This window comes from Poecilia formosa, unplaced genomic scaffold (assembly GCF_000485575.1).
Source record: "Poecilia formosa unplaced genomic scaffold, Poecilia_formosa-5.1.2 Scaffold159, whole genome shotgun sequence".
Taxonomy (NCBI): Eukaryota; Metazoa; Chordata; class Actinopteri; order Cyprinodontiformes; family Poeciliidae; genus Poecilia; species Poecilia formosa.
The window spans coordinates 1,369,273-1,386,087 of NW_006800098.1; the positions used below are offsets into that span (position 1 = coordinate 1,369,273).

Genomic DNA, 16,815 nt, shown 5'->3' on the forward strand with positions numbered 1-16,815 from the left:
ATTTATTAAAGATTTTTAACCTGTGTAACATCTTATCTATTGAATGTCGGTAAATTTTACTAATAATAACCAAAACAGATGCATGTAAATGAATTGGGAGCAGCAAAATCATCAAATCAAATCAAAAGTATTAATGACAAAACATTTCAAGATTACAAATACATCCACTGTATATGTAATAGCTTGGTCCGCTCTTGAATTTTTACAGAACTAATTCAGCCTCGTTTCCCTTACAAACTTAAAGATCTTAAAAATACTGCAAAAAAAATCTATTCTAATGCAAATAGATACTGACTTACGAGCCAAGCTAAAAACAGATGGGAATAAGCCTTCAGTCGGTGCTTCAATGCTCTGGGTCTCTGTTAAATTCACTCAGCATGCAAATTGACTGTAATTCACTTACTGAGTGATAAGAGTGCTACTCTGTCTCAGTAATGCCTTTATACGCTGAATATTAAATAACTCCATGATGGAAATGTCCTCATGGTTTGGATACCCAGATTGGCATAAAGTGGGCTGACCGGGATGTTGTCTTTGGTCCGACTCAGTTTTGTACAAAATTATACATCCTTCATACATTCAATTGTGACTATTTCATGCAATATCACAACTCAAAATCTCTTCCTTTGCCTCAAAACGACTGAATATAAATTGAGAAATAAAACCTGAAACGTGGTTTTCTTGATGTTGCTTCTTACTATTTTTCTTCTGTTTGCTCAGATTCAATATTCAAATCTTTCTTTTCTGCACTTTCCAGATCTGACTTTAAACAACTAATCTTTTAGCTCGTTAACTTTACATTAAATCTTTTCTACGACCACCAGTCAATTGTATTGAATGCAACATTGAGATCCAGTAAAACCAACATTGCAGACTTTATGCCATAGTTATTTTGTTTTTCAGAATAAAAGTAACTTTGGACAAAAACAACCTTTCACTATGTATTAAACTTAGTTTTTATAAAGTCTGCTGTGGTATTATAATCTTAATTGTCAGATTTATTTTGGATGCAAAAAAATAATTTGAAGTAACAGAAATAAAACATCTGTGTGTGTAATTAATCTGTATAGTGTTTACTCAAATAATTGAACTTCAAACTTAATAAAGGTCTGCACATCATTATTTTTCTCTCAACATATGTTTGCAGCCTTTAACCAATTACATTTCTGTCACTATTGTAGAAACCTTTGAGAGACATTGCTTTAGAGATTTGGAAATCTCTAGAGCAGAGCCCTGAAATGTTCTTGTTATGATAAAATCTGCTCGTTTCTTATAAAATATCTGTTAAAATCCATGCACTACATGGTTGCAGCAGGGATATTTTTCCTTGGGTATTTTTTTTTTTGCTTAAAAAGAGTGTGACGACTTTTACACAAACTGACGCAGGAGCTGAAAAGTTACTCTTTATTGATGCTTGAATGACAAGTTCAGCTGACAGGAAGATGGAGAGAGACAGGCACGCAAAACTTGTGAGCGCATGCATTATGCACACGCACCTTCAATCACACGTGCACAGGAAGACAAGCGCACACGAGCACAACACACCTCCCACGCTACCGAGGCACCGACTCTCCTGACAAATTGGAGCGTGCGCGAGCCTGGTTTGTTTTTGGCATTACGGCTCTGTCACATTTTTGTCAGGGCTGTGCGCGGTTCCATAGCGAGACAAAGAAAGCTAAAAAGAACACTCATGTTGTTCTCCAATCCCGCGTTCTCCCTCTGTCTCCGTCCTGCTTTTTACTGATGCTGCTCGTTGGGTTTGAAGTGGGAATGTGGAGCAGAAGTCAGCATCATGTGATGCATAATTATTAGTGTCCTATTGTTGCAGCCCAGACTGTTATATAATTCAGAGAAGACATCCACATTTTGATTGCAAATGAAGCAGTGTCCTATGGCTTTAAATAAAAGATTTAGTGTATTGTCTTCTCATCCAGTCTGTTGGAACAGTTTTCTGAATAAAATGCCTAATGCTCCGCATGAAAAGTTGGATGAATTCACATGATTATAGCTGAACAATGTGCTATTCAAACTAACCAGATGCAAAGGGGAAAAACCACAAACAGGTAAATCTAATGTCACTGGCTCTATAGTAACATTAGTAAAACACTCTTGAATTAAAAGGAACATAATTGCTCTTTTTTTTTTCTTTGCTTCTCGCAAAAGTCAGATGTATTTGACGAGAAAAAGCGAAAATAGATTTTATCCTTCTGTAGAAACAAGAATAGTCTGGCAGAGCATTGCCACACGGTTTACTGCACTCAACAAATTGATGTAAATTTTCTGGTATTCAGTTATTTTAGAGGGATCCAGGACTAGTTTAACATGTTGGCCTAAATATGTTGTAAATTCAACCTAATTGTTTTGTGACACATAAAAGTTCATTACTTCAAAAATTATGCTGCATCAACATTTTCACGAGTTTTCTGTTGAAACAAACATGATCAGCTTGTGATCTACTGTTTACTTTATTAGATAGAGCTAACAACATTAGCAGGAGCTAAAACCATTAGCAGGAGCTAAAACCATTAGCAGGAGCTAACATCATTAGCAGGAGCTAAAACCATTAGCAGGAGCTAACACCATTAGCAGGAACTAACACCATTAGCAGGAGCTAACACCGTTAGCAGGAGCTAACATCATTAGCAGGAGCTAAAACCATTAGCAGGAGCTAACACCATTAGCAGGAACTAACACCATTAGCAGGAGCCAACATCATTAGCAGGAGCTAAAACCATTAGAAGGAGCTAACACCATTAGCAGGAACTAAAATAAAATCAAAAGAAATGGGAAGATAATGAATGGATGTGCAAAGTGACAATGAAGCAACTTCAAGTCAACACACACTGTTTGGGAAAATGCATTATCTACCCAGAATGCACTGCATCGTAAACGATGCAGTGCATTCTGCATCGTTTACGATGCAGAATGCATCGTAAACGATGCATTCGTTTACGAATGCATCGTAAACGAATGCATTCGTTTACGATGCATTCGTAAACGAATGCATCGTTTACGAATGCATTCGTAAACGAGTAAAATGTCAGTAAAACTGACATTTTACTGAAATAAAATGTCAGTGTGACATTTTATTTAAATTAATAAAAACTAAACAGCCTGGACTATTTTTACTTTACATATGAAATTAATGTTTTTCAAATAATCTGTTGTTACAACTAGTTGTGGATTCCATTTAGTAAAACGGTCAATATTTATTGGCAGTGGCACCATTCTTAATAGCAAACTATGTAGAGTTGAAGTAAGATGTTGACTGCTAAAACATCTCCATAGACTGAATCTTAGCCATCCGTTGTGATTTGCTTTCAGCATCTAAATTATGTGCTGAGTCACTGAGTTGATGAGGAATATTCATGTTGGCTGTGCTCAGAAATCTTCATTTCTACTTCTACTTCTTTTTGGAAAGATTTTTCGAAGACCAATAATGGTTATTTTTGGTGTTGCTACCTTGTTGTTGAAGTCAGACATTTTGAGTTCTTCACCTACATTAAAAAACGGCTCATTACACTCAGAAAATGTGCAGCTTAAGGGTGTGTACGTGTGTGTTTGCCTAAAACGTCCAACTGAGGATAATTAGCTTGTCCTGCTGGGCAGCAAGGTATGAGAGAGGCATAGGTTTTTGCATAAACACTCTGTATTCGTGTGCCAGCTATTGTCGAAGTTTAGGCCTTTTTTCTAATGGAAGAGTTTTGGTGTGTGGGTGTGTGCACTCAGACGGTATTTTAACACGGCTAGCCGACTTCTTGCAGCCCACAGTTAAACAGTGACTCACAAATTCCTCTCTCACTCTGCCTCGCTTTCTCACCATCATCGTTTTTTCCCCCTCTGTTATTTCTCACTACTTTTTTTTAACACATTTCACTGGTTTTCTGACATTTTCTTTCTCTGACATGCCTTCTCTTTTTCCCCTCCTCTGTAGGTTTGGTGCTGACTATAGCAAACTTTAGGACAGAGGTGCTTCCCCTCCGCTCTCTCCCCATCGCCTCGCCCCCCTGCTGGCAAAGCTCCTGTCAGCCCCACACCCAGTAAGTTAAAACACTCCTACACTTGATATTTAATTTGTCTATTTAGTCATTGATTTCCCTTTAATTTATATAAGTATTCAAGGTTACAAAGTATAAGGCCCTGGGCATCTCCTCACTTGCCTTGCCTTGCACTTGCCACTTTTTTGTTTTAAAATTCAATCACAGAAGTACTTCTGGTTTAGTGTGTACACTATGTGCCAGTATTTGGGAACATTTGGGAACTTCCAGAATCTATATTGTGATGACCAGATTATTTTGGAGGATTGCATCTATCAAGGTTGACATGCAAAATTACTTAGAGTCTTCATGATGGCTCACTGCTAAGAACAGATATTAAAATGGAAGTAAGGCACCAATAATATCCCAGTAAAACAGATTTAATCAACTATAGTTGGTTTGATAGCTATGACTCAAGAGTTATAATGTGCAATGTTTATGGATTAATAAAAAAAAGAAAGGTGCCACCTGATCAAATTGCCTTATTTTAAACCAAAAAAGTAACAATTATATCTGCAGCTTCTAATGTAATATTGATTATGGATGGAGTTACAATAACTCCATCTGTCTTTATGTTGCATGATATTTCTATAGGATACAGCTATTTTGATTCATAGATGAAAGAACAGAGCTTCATGGGTTTTTTTGATGTTCTGATCTTTAAGTTTTTTTTTAGCAGTTTAAGAAAGTTTAGAATAACTAGAACCATTAGTTCAGAGTTAAAGAGCAGTAGTAATGATTGTCCTATCAGTATCACCAAATCTTCATAAAAGCTATAAATTTGATGCTTTTCCACACAACTTTACCAAAGGTGCTGTTTATTAAACATGTAGATTAGAAAGAATAAACATAGAAAAGATCAGCTTTTAGCTTTGAGTTTGACATTTTCAAATAGCAAAATGTCTGTAGTCAAAGTTTAAGGATTTAAGTTGTCAAAGGCAAGTAGGACAAATATGAGCTGCCATGTTTGTGATATGCAGGTTTGACTCTAGAGATGTTATGTAAAAGCCTGTGGAATAATGTGTCTGCTACACATTAGACCATTTACTCATACCAGCTAGTAGTACTAATTGCTCCAGGAGAAAACAACTAAAAAGAAACAAATGTAATAAGCTTTGTACAAGCCCCCAGTCTCACATGCTTTCATACAAAGAATGCTGTTTCCCCAAATCAAAGCCCAAATCAAAAGCAAAGCCGAATGTTCTTGTCCGTAAAGAAAAAAAAAAGTTTCCTGACGCACAAGGGTGCACACGTACACAACCCCCGAGGGCCCCAGGGACTTCAAAGAGCCGTCTACTGTACCTCAGCGACACCTCAACGCCAGGTGCCACAGAAATGAGGAAGGAAGGAGGGAGAGTGGGTAGAACTGGCTCTGGAGAAGGAGGCTGAACGCCAAGAACAGGCTTTGGGACGATGGTTAAAAAGAAGAAACAAACAAGGTCAGAATCGAAGCGAGAGATAGAGGAAATATGTGGGAGTGAACAAGGTTACAGAGAGAAAGAGGAGACAGAAGAGCAGAAGTGGAGATGACGACTGGAGGGAAAAGAGAAGTTAGAAAGGAAGGAAAAGCAGCAGAGAGAAAGTCTGACATGGACCAGAAAGACAGACAGAGTGGCAGAAAAGAGAAACAGACAGGGAGCAGTTGGAGCTGAAGACAGAGGCATGTGGGGGAGGGCAGTAACAGTGTGCTGCTAATACCCACTGCTGCTTTGTTGTGAAGAACCCCAGTTCCCTTTTTTTATTGGTGAACTATTCCTTTAATGACAGCAGTAAAACACAGTCACACACGTACATATTGCTGTTCCTCTCTGGCTGACAGGATATAATGTTCTGAGCACAACGTGACGAGCCACAGTTCAACTTTTACAACTTGCAGGCTGATCGTTTACACTCACACAAACCAAAGTTTAAAGGGAATGGCAGCTGTTATAAAATAAAAAGTTTTTGCCAGGGATCCATATATATGTATGTATATTGCACCCAAAGAAAGACACAGGTCAAAGATTGGTTTATTTTATGATTGGAGTGGAATGTATAAGAATGTTTACAGGCAGAGGTAAGACCAGATATTTACATTAACTACATAAAGGCATAACCTTTTCTCACTGTTTGCCTTTAAATCAGGCTAAAATATTTTATTTCATGAACATTTCAATTACAATTACCAAAATTATTCCTTTTCAGTGCATGTCATATTAATGGAAAAACAAAATAATTATAAAAAGTTACTTATTTGGTACATGAAACCACATGACAGGCGTCAAGCATTATGTATTCTCCTCTCACAATCGCTTGCTAGAATTTTGTCCCATTCCTGCAGACAGAACTGTGAACTGGTTGCCCACTTCTCTAAGACTGAGATCAGAACTTTGTGATGCCCAACCCCAAAATACTACTTTGTTGTCCTTAACCCTTTCATGCATGAATTATGATCCTTTGTGTCAGGATTTTTTTCCAAAGTTTTTTTTATTTTCTTAAGGCATAAAAAAGGTAGGAATTTTTTTTTTTTAGGTGATCAATTGTAATAGTATTGTTTTTAGGGGTTATCTGATGTCACAATATGTTTTGTTTTCTTTTTTTTTACCTTCAAGAGCCTTCTACAGTAGAAGGAGGGACCGGGTCCGTTGGCATGCTTTTTTGTCCGTCGGCCATATTGGATTTAATAAAAAATAATTTCTTGCATTTGCAGCTGACGGCCAGTGGTTGATAGTGTATTTTATGATGCATTAGTGTCCACTTCAGTGGTCTGTGTGCATTTATAACGTAAAAATCCACAAGAAGCACAAGAAAATGGGTTTTCGATAGCTGTCCACTGTAGTGACCGCTATGCATGAAAGGGTTAAATGACTTCATAACTAACTCTGTTGAATCCTTTGGGTCACTGTCCATTTGGAAGACCCATTTGTGTCCAAGCTTTAACTTACAGGCCGATATCTTGAGATGTTGTTTCAATATTTCAAGTATTCTTCTGCAGCAAAACGCGAACATGATGCTGCCACCTCCAAGTGCTACTGTGCTCATTATAGCCAAACACTTCAAGTTAAGCTTTACAGTATCTCCAAATGTTAGGATCTTTCTCCCTGAAGGCATTTGTAAACTGTTTGTCTTGTGCTTGGGGAAATTACTGGGACACATTTTGCACAGAAACATGCTCATCTTTGGGTCACAGAACAATCTCCTTCATTAACAGTACGATGGCTGGTCATATTTACATATGATTGTTTGGACAGATGAATGTGGGACCTTCAGGTATCTGGGACCTTCAGGTATCTGGCAATTGTTCCAAAGGATGAACCACACTTGTTCTCTTCTTCATATCTTTGCTGATTTCTTTTGATTTTTACATGCCACACAATAAGCAGTTAGCTTGGGGTGTTGCCTTAACATGCATCCACAGATTTGCCTTCAGTTAAGTCAGATGTTAGCAATTAACCAATCAGAAGCTCACAAAGCCGCCACATCATCATCTGGGCTTTTCCAATTTGCTTAAAAAATTGTAGTCAGTGTTATGTAAAAAACTGACTGGAAAAAATTGTAATTATTCTTGTATTTTGCAAATAGAAATAATGTCGTTGTCGTGACTGACGTGAAACAGAAAAAGCTCAACCTAGTGTATTGCTTTGTCATCTGGGATAATACTCAATGGTAGAGCTAAGAAAGAAGAGTAGATTTTAGTCTTATCAGCCTGTAAACACCATAAGAGTTATAAAAAATGGTGAAAACGACTCCAGTCTTCTCTGTACAGCCGACTGGAGCAGCTTAGCTCGAAAACACATAAAGCAGGGTTAAAAAGCAAAGCACTGGCATTTTTAAGAGAACATTTGCATGGACTGTACTTTCATGTGTTGCAGCCTTGAAATTTTCCAGAAGCTGCCCACCAGCTGTGGGAAAAATGAAGTTGTCAGACTGGACATTGTGCAGACTTCTAGCTGCCGATCACAAATCCATCGTCCAGCGTTTTAGAAAAAGCATCAATGAAATTCAAATGTTTGTGTATGTTGTTCAGATTTTATGTAATAGGCCTACAGAAAGTATTTTATAACTGTAAAGTGGAAGCATTCCCGATTTTGTATTCATCCTACTGTTCTCTGATACCCCTAATAAATCCAGAGCAACCAGTTGCCTTCAGAAATCACCTAATAAAGAGAAGTATAAAGCAGGGTCAGGTTATAAAAGAATAAACCAGCCGTGAAATTAGAGCTTTGATCAGAGAAGCAGCTAAAGAGGCCTGTTTTAACTCTGGAGGAGCTGCAGAGATCAAGAGCAAAGTCTGACATTTATAGACGAGTGGCAAGAAGAAACCCAATTTTCAAAGAAAGCATAAGTGTGAAATTAGAGAATCTTGTGCTTGCATGCAAAACATTATTTATGATTAAAAACTAACTCTTAAGAACACCATGATGGTGGCAGGAGATTTCTGGCATGCTCCCCCATCCTCCATCTAGGACAGTCAAGATGTCACAGAGAAGTTAAAGAAATAGTTTAATTGAGTATCTGTACTGGCTATAAATGTTCTGCTGTGGCCTTAAGCCTAAATCTGCAGCTTCACGATTTAGGCTTTTCTAGCTCGACCACTGCCTTCTAAAGTTATGCTAATTTAGAAATGCTAAATGTTTTACTTCTAGGTAATTACTTTAGGAAATGTTCACATTTGTAGAAAAGCTGTAGAAAAGTTTGTATTATTTGCAGGAGCTAATTAGAGTAGACTGGACTTTGTGGGACTGAGCCAGTTCAGCTTTTGTTTTTAAATGAAACTCATTATGGATTTGGTTATTCTGTTATAACTGTGTGTGTAATGAGCAAGTTTAAATGCTGGATTTCACACTGATTTTCATGACAAGAAACAATCACTACAGAATATTAATACAGCAAGATACATGTTAACATGTTTGGGGGGGTTTTATATGGAGATTAAAACTTTAATGTTTTACATTAAAGTTCAAATATTTGTGTTACTTTAAGGAAAAGTAAGTCCATTCAGTTGTTGTTTATTTTATGTATAGCAGATGAATACCAGCTAAAACCACAATGTGTGGAAAGTGCCTATTGCAGCCTTTTCTCACTTATTGTCTTAGATTTATTTTCCTCCACTTATAAGTAACCAAGAAAAAATGAGGAAAGGTTTAGCAGTTTTTGTGCAAAGCTCTCTTAGGAAGTAAAAACTGACACTACTTCAGTAACATTTTTTGATTTACTCGCAATATTCAGTTTTACTTATCAGATATAGCCGAGTGTTTGTAATACATCTTGCACTAGTCAGCTCTTCATTTTACAAGGGAGCAACAATTTAGCTTTTGGTGCCTGATAGTGATATTTTTCAACAATGGAAAGACTGGTAGCTCTTTTAAAACAATTCAAAATACACTCAGTGCTTGCAATGATGATCAATTCTGCAAAAATCCTGGGCTGAATTTTCTGTCTCTGTCCTAGATGCAAACGTAGCAGCTTCAGCAAGCAATTCGATTTCATGTTAAAATGAAATCTGTCCTAAAGATGGCCTGCACTGCACGCACATGACTCACAAACTAGACAAGACTAAACCCTGGCAACCTTCCTCCCCGCTGACGTGTCCTTGAGCAAGTCACCAACTCCCCCAGCAGCTCCAGCGGAGGTGCTCTGGAGCCGATCCCCGACCTCTGACCTCTTTGAGGAGGGTAGCGCACACAAAGAGGGATTCTCCCTGCAGGGATTAATAAAGTATCCCATTATCATTTGAATGCAGTCGATTGTATCTTTGTAAGTCTACATTTCATCCTACTGAAGCTTTTCTGCAGCAATACGCGATGTGACCTCCCTGTATCCATCGGGAGAGGGTCTGCACACCAAATGTCACATGATAGGAACCAGTCGGTTTATCTCGTATACCTCCCTGCTCGCTGTTCATCTAATGAATGGATTGCAGCTGTGTCCTCGCTAGTTTGTTCTTCTGCGGCCAGGATTGCAAACTGTAAACTGTATTAAAAGCACAAGCCTTTCATGTACTTTTGAGTAGTCATTATAAGGCAAAACCTTTGAAATTTTATTGCTGTTGTGGAAACAAGGGGGGGGCGAAAGAACCACTGTTTCTAATATAACTGCAGATATAACTACAAAAACACAGTCCTGTCCCAGTAACGGTCATGGGGAGTCTGTTACAGGGTCAGATGAGTCCTGCCAATAATTAGAGGACTGCTGTAGCAATCACCATAAAGCATAGTGAACTAGCTCCTTGCGGAAGTATTGACACCCTTTTATGTTATTTATTCTGGCATTATATTGCACACAGCTGAGTTATATTTCCCATTAAAGTGACTTCTGGAGGAACAGATTGTAATTAGGTACAATTGCATGGCATTCTTTTTGAAAAGTGAAATTTTTATTGTTAGCAGATTTTCCTATTTTGTAGTTATGTATCTCTGAGCTATGGCTAAACATGTGACATTTCTCTCCATAAGAACAAAATATTCCCCCCCAAAGGTTTCAGCAAACGTTTCATAATGTCAGACAACTTTGTTGCACTCCTATTGCACAATACCAAAGCCCCGCTAAAGAGGAACTTAAAAAACAGCAAACACTGACATTTTATGTGTGTCCCACTGGTCAACAATCCCTCTTGTTGGCCTTTATCCTCAAATCCCCATGGATGGAGAGTCAGGAGGGAGAGAATGCTTAAATGCTTTGAATGATGGTGTGGAATGCTAAAAGGAAGAGTGTGTGTGCGTGTGTGTGTGTGTGTGAGGAGGGGGGATGTGTGGTGGTGCTGGTTGGGTCCCCTGCCTGGTCTGGGATCTGGTATGCGTGACTGAACAAGAGGAGGGGAAAAAAAGGAGGGAAGAAAAAAAACACCGAAACCTGTCCCTAACTTCTAAAAGTAGACAATGGTTACTGAGCAGGCCTGGCAAACCCTGTGCATGTGTGGTGTGTGTCGCTTCACACACAAAACACCTCCTGATGGAAAGCAGTAAGAGGAAACTTGGATGTGGCTGCAAAGACACAGCTCAAATAATTAAAGCAAAGCAAAAAAAAAATAAATAAATAAATAAATAAATGCCCTTAAAGGTAAAAAACCTTCATAAAAATTCATTAAACTGAAATAATCAATGATGCGAATCTCATCATCTTTTTTCCCCCCTAACTTTGCACATTCTGGTTGCATCTGAGGATGACTAGGACACTTTGATGATTAAAAAAAATCAGCAAGGCAGAACAGTTTGCTATAATAAACGCCATGGTGATAATTAATTACACAGGCGCCGCAGCCAAATCAAGACGGCAAGCATCCATTTTGAGCCTCCTCATAAATAATAAAACAACAAATTAGATTTTTTTTGTTGTTTTGTTTTTGTTCAAGCCCGTTTGATAAGCAGGACAATGGTCCTAAATATGTGGGCGGCTATTTGGAGTCGTGTATTAAAATAATAAAAGGCCATATTGTTCTGAAGAAGTGCACCAGAGCTCATTGGGGAGGAATGTAAAACAACACAAATAATCCACACCGCTGGTTCGTTCATTATATAAATATCTTTAATTGTTTTTAACCGTAAGAATATAAAACAATTTAATTTGGGATTCTGCATTCTTTTTCTTTACAAACACATAATATACAGTACATCTCTTTATTGTCAAAGACACACACGCGCACACACACACGCACATAGCTTCTTCAGCAGGACGCACATCCGTTTATATTCATTTTCTTGCAGGTCATTGCATTACAATAAAAATGCGCACACACACCTCGGTGTGCGCGTGTGCATGTGTGTACAGTCTAAATCTGCATGTTTTTTTTGTTTTTTTTTTCAAAGGAAGGACGGTAAGATGAGAAAAGGGGGAAAGAAAGACGTATATTCTGCTCGTTGCAACCCAAAACTCGAGGGAGCGAGGAAGTCGGGGGGGGAAATCGATTGCTATTTATTCTAAGCATGTCTCAGAATTGATTCGGAGGGTATTTTTATTCAGAGAGATGAAGAAGAGGGTACAAATGGGGGGCTTGGGGGAAAGGGAAAGCTGTGCACCGGTAAGGGCAACATGAATATGAGTGCGTCTGTACTAATGTGGGAAAATAAGAGCACAAGACAAACCCTGATTTGTTACGATTAATAAAGGGTAAGACATAGAAATCACTTCAATTTGAAGTACTCTGGACACTCATCTCCACCAGCATGCCTTACAAAAACACCTACAGCTCAACAGGACCTACAAGGTTTAACATAACTGTTGTTATACCCTTTTCTTGTCCGTGTCATAAGCAGGCATGGCCCGGTTATTATTAAGATATACCAAGATCTTGCAGCTTTGAAATCACTAAAATGTCACAACCGATCTTTTCTTTTCTCCGATTTAAACACCTTTTCAATAAATCTGGCTGCATGGAGGATAGAGTAACGCAGTGCTACCCCTACATCACTTGTCGCTGCACACTGCCAGTCAGCTGGCTGGGAAAAAAAATGCTTCTGCAATGTTCACCTTGTTTATCAGAAAGACACATTTGGCTTTTCGGAAATACACAGACCATAATGCTGTGGGAACTAAAGAAGTGCCAAAAGACCCTTATTATAGAGATGCACCAATCTGGCTTTTACCAGCCAATACCAATTTCTGGTTAAATAAAAAAAAGACCTGCAAATTCTAATGTTTTTCCAACCTATTATTTTATTTGGCTTATAAAAACAACTGTCTTAGATATTTCTGGTTGTGAAAAACAATGATGGCGTGAAAACTGCAGTAAAACCACTCATGAAAAATGACTCATTTCAGCAGACATCTCCTCCAAAGGTGCAGCAATTAGGCCTTAACTGGCCGACCCCAATTTCTCTTTTGTGGCCTGACCTGCCGATTCTGATGTTTCCTGACAAACGCATAAAACAGCAAAAAAATATGGTGCAGCTTTTATTGATCATTGGGCATAGTTAAGTCCAGGAAAAAAAAACTATAGGATGACCAGATATCAAGTACATATCTCTAATTTTGAATGTAAGTTTTGTTAAATTAAAAAGTGCATCAAAGTACCTACTCTTTTGCTGATACATTTACAGACCAAAAAGTATATTCTATATTTGACCCCAGGATCAAGATGCATCTCTTTTTGCTTTATCTATGTATCAAAACCAATTTGCAGCAATAAGAATATTTGTTGCTTTACTTTTTTGAATGAAAGCAATGTTTATCAGTTTAAAATGTTTGCATTTTTACTTATCTTATAAGGAAAAGTGCAAAGAATCTGATACCGACCCATGCCTAGTCATAGCAAAACAATTATAGGTATTTTTGCCACGGGGTATGCTCTTAATCCTGCCAAAAAAGGACATTAAAGTTGGACTTTATCCTTTTAAAGAATTAAGCAAACACACAAGAAACCTCTTTTTGATGCGCGAGTTGGGATTTTTTCTTTTTTTTTTGTGAAGTGACGTCGGCTTGTAATCGGACTAAACTCCACAGAAAATGGGTGCTGTTTATAGGGTTAAATTAACAAAGGTAGTCAGATTGTGTACTGGTCTCCTTTCTCTGGCTCTGCTCATGAAAGAAGGGAGGGAGGAAAGGACGGATGGGGGAGGGGGCAGACACAGTCCCTTTAGGCACATTTTCTACCAGTCTCTCATTTCTCAGCTTTCCATCTTCGTTTTGAACTGTATACATCCTTTAAGAAACAACCACATACGAGGTAGCCAAACATTTATTAGGCGTGATGGCTGTAGCGGCGATTAGTCATCAAATCTGAACTCGTAGCAAAAATAAATCTCATTCATAAGTTTCAACAACCTGTCTTTGCTTTGAATATATATATAAAAAAAAGGATTTTGGATGGATGCAAGTGTCAAGAATCAAAGTGTTTTTGTAAGAAGAAAATTATAAGTCGTTTGAAAAATAAGCTAAGTTACTGCAGTTCAGGTCAGATATTTCTTGAGATATTAAAACTCAGATTTGTTAGTGGGTTTCCAGGAAGTCTTATATTTAAGATACGAGTCTAGATGCTGCAGGGCCAACAGAATGAAAAGTTAAACAGCTGAAAAGAAGAGGCAGGTCAAATGGAAGAGGCTCACCTTACATCGGAGGATGCAGGGAGGGGTTTTCTCTTTTTAAATAAAAGAAAGCCAGCTGAGCTTTTCACCCTGACTCCTCCTGCTCCTTGTGACCCCTTTCCATCCAAAAAAGAAACGCACACACACACAAACACACACCAAAACACTCCCAATCACCTCACTTTCTCACTCTCCGTCATCTGCCAGAGTCCCAGGTTCAACACTTTAAGGCAGGGGAGCTGCGTGATTCGCTCCAGTCCCCTCTTGGTGATCTTGGTACATCCATACAGGTCGATGCCCACCAGCTGGGTCAGGTGGTCGGCTATGAGCTCCAGCCCTTTGTCTGTGATGCGCACGCACTGTCCAATGTTCAGGGTCCTCAGCTCGTGCATCTGCCTCACCATCCGGTTTATCCCGTCATCTGAGATGTGGCAGGAGCACAGGGACAAGGACTTGAGCTGGTACAGTCCCTGAGCAATGTACGCCAGGGTCTGGTCCCCAATCTTGTCGCAAAAGGAGACGTCCAGCCCGGAGAGGCGAAGGGTGCCCATCGCAAGGTGCATAGTTCCTGTGTCACTGATGTTGTCACAGGAGCGCAGGTTGAGGCTCCACAGGGAGGTCATGTGAGACAGGTGGATCATCCCCGCATCCGAGATCCCACCACAGAAGCTCAGATTCAACACCCGCAGCTTGGTAAGCCCCTTGGAGATATGCTTGAGTGACAGGTCTGTCAGCTTCTGACAGTCTTGGAGGGTCAGGTACTCCAGGTTCAAGCAGCCCTCTGCCGCACTCCGGGTCATGCCCGCCAAATGTCCGATCCCTACATCTGAGACATGCCTGCAGGACCTCAGATTGAGGCTCTTAAGTCTGTGGAGCCCCCAGGCTATCAACAGGAGCCCGGTGTTTGTGATGTTGCTGCAGCCGCCAAGCTCCAGCACCTCCAGGTTCTTCAGGTACTGGGCGATCCTGCCTAGACTGGAATCTGTGATCTGCTTGCAGAGACTTAGGTTCAGAACCCTTAGAGACGGGATCTCCTGCACAAACGCGTGGCCCAGTCCGTTATCTGTTAGGTTGTAGCAGCCAGACAGGTTGAGGGACTCTATGTTCGGCATCCCCTGGATGACATAGCTCAGGCTGCGGCGCAGGGACAAGATCTGGACTCTCCGGATCCCCCTGGCCTGTAGGCTGGGGAACAAGGAAGGATTTGCCCGGCGGAGGTGAAGCTTGGCTTCCACCCCCCTCCACACCGACTTGTGGTAGGATGCATCCCTCCAAGCGATGCACACTTGGGCCACCCTGCCTTTGTCCCTCACGTCCAGGTAGCTGAAAATCATGGCCAAAATTTCTGGGAAGAGGCACGAAATGTGCGTCTCCATTGTTTTTCAAAACCCAGGCATATAAGAATCAATACTCCACACCTCCAAGGCTGAAAAACGAACCCCCTTCTGCACTTGAAATTATGCAAAAGTAACAACAGTCCCAGTTGTTGTTTTTTTTAATAAAAAAAAAACTAGAAAGCAGGAGTTGTGTGCTGCTCTTGTTTTATTTTACTCCTACTCTCACTCTGAACTGTGCAAAATCGATCCAACTCTCTCTGGTGCCACGTGATCCGGTCTGGTTGCGCAGCAGGATTCAAATAGATATTGTCAAAGTAAAAAAAGCAAAGAAAAACGTTAATTCCTGCTTGAACCCCGCTATCCGCCAAAAAGGAGCAGGCAGAAGGGGCAAAAGGAAGAAGGAGGAGGAGAGGAGGTAAAAGCGTCAATCCTTCCCCCCTCTCCCTCTTCTCTCAGACGACGCTTCCTCGTATTATACCCACAAAAAGCCTTCCTCCGGCGGCCGAGCGGGGATCCAGACGGTCGTACATTTCAGAAGGAGGAAGTAAGCGCTGAAGCGGCAGCCTTAGCGCTGCTGGTTACGGGGCAGCTCCATGACAAAGTGGGGGGAAAAAGCGGAAAAGACGGGAGTTTAGGTTGGCTTTGTGGGCAGAGTGAGAGGCAGAGAGGGGCGTCCTGAGCTCAAAGCCTTTGTCTGCTCTTTTCAAACCGACTTGGCAGGAAACCCGGCACTCTGGCAACACCGGAGGGGTCGACGCCACAATTGACGCTCACAGTAACTCCTTATAACTGTTTCACGTCACTAATAACTCTTACAGTTGCTCTATGAATACTTTTAACAGCGTAAAAATTTGATTTGAGGTGTTTATTACGCGCCAGAGTGTGAGTTTATTTCGTGTGTGAGTCTGAGCACCCCTACTCTCCCCGTGTGACGCAGTTGGTTTGTCCCGCCTCAGCTGGAACGGTGCGAACAGTTTCCCTTGGAAACCAACTTCTTACAATTCAGTTCACTTTGGGTTTTAACCCTTTAAACGGACCACACAGGAAACATTGACAAGCCAACAGGACAGTCGGCTTCTACTCTGTGTATGTGTCGTTGGAAGGTTGTTTCCCCCTCCATCTTACTGATTTTAATCGTTGTTTTGAGGAATTCCCCCAAACGGCCCAGAAACAGACACCGGTGTTCTTTGTTTCAGTCCCAGTCTGAGAGCTCCACTTTCCTCCATTTCCCTTTTCTTGAAATGGAAACTAATACCAAAGAAATTAAGTCTATTTAATTTTTGTTTTCTTCAAGCCTGGAAGAAAGGGGGGAAAAGAATAGAGTATGGAATTTTTTTTCTGCGTTCCCCTTCATTTATCGTCCATTCTCCATAAAAAAAAAACATCTTGCATAACATCTAACCATTTCATTGATTATTTTTGATATATTGACAGATGCCACAG

At 40.0% G+C, this 16,815-nt stretch overlaps 2 protein-coding genes across 2 annotated transcripts in view; one reads left to right on the plus strand and one right to left on the minus strand.

Annotated features, from left to right (window-relative positions):
- Positions 1-16,815, plus strand: part of wnt5b (wingless-type MMTV integration site family, member 5b) — a 75,350-nt gene that overhangs the window by 32,315 nt on the left and 26,220 nt on the right. The window contains exon 2 of the mRNA XM_007564479.2: positions 3,935-4,040. The gene's annotated coding sequence lies outside the window, so the exon portion shown is untranslated. The remainder of the gene's footprint in view (positions 1-3,934; positions 4,041-16,815) is intronic.
- On the minus strand, positions 11,817-16,084 carry fbxl14b (F-box and leucine-rich repeat protein 14b). The gene has a single exon (XM_007564477.2). The coding sequence runs from the start codon at positions 15,409-15,411 to the stop codon at positions 14,209-14,211; it is 1,203 nt and encodes a 400-aa protein (XP_007564539.1). The 5' UTR covers positions 15,412-16,084; the 3' UTR covers positions 11,817-14,208.

Excerpts from the sequence above, each read along its gene's own strand:
- fbxl14b (XM_007564477.2), bottom strand. The coding sequence starts at position 15,411 with ATGGAGACGCACATTTCGTGCCTCTTCCCAGAAATTTTGGCCATGATT.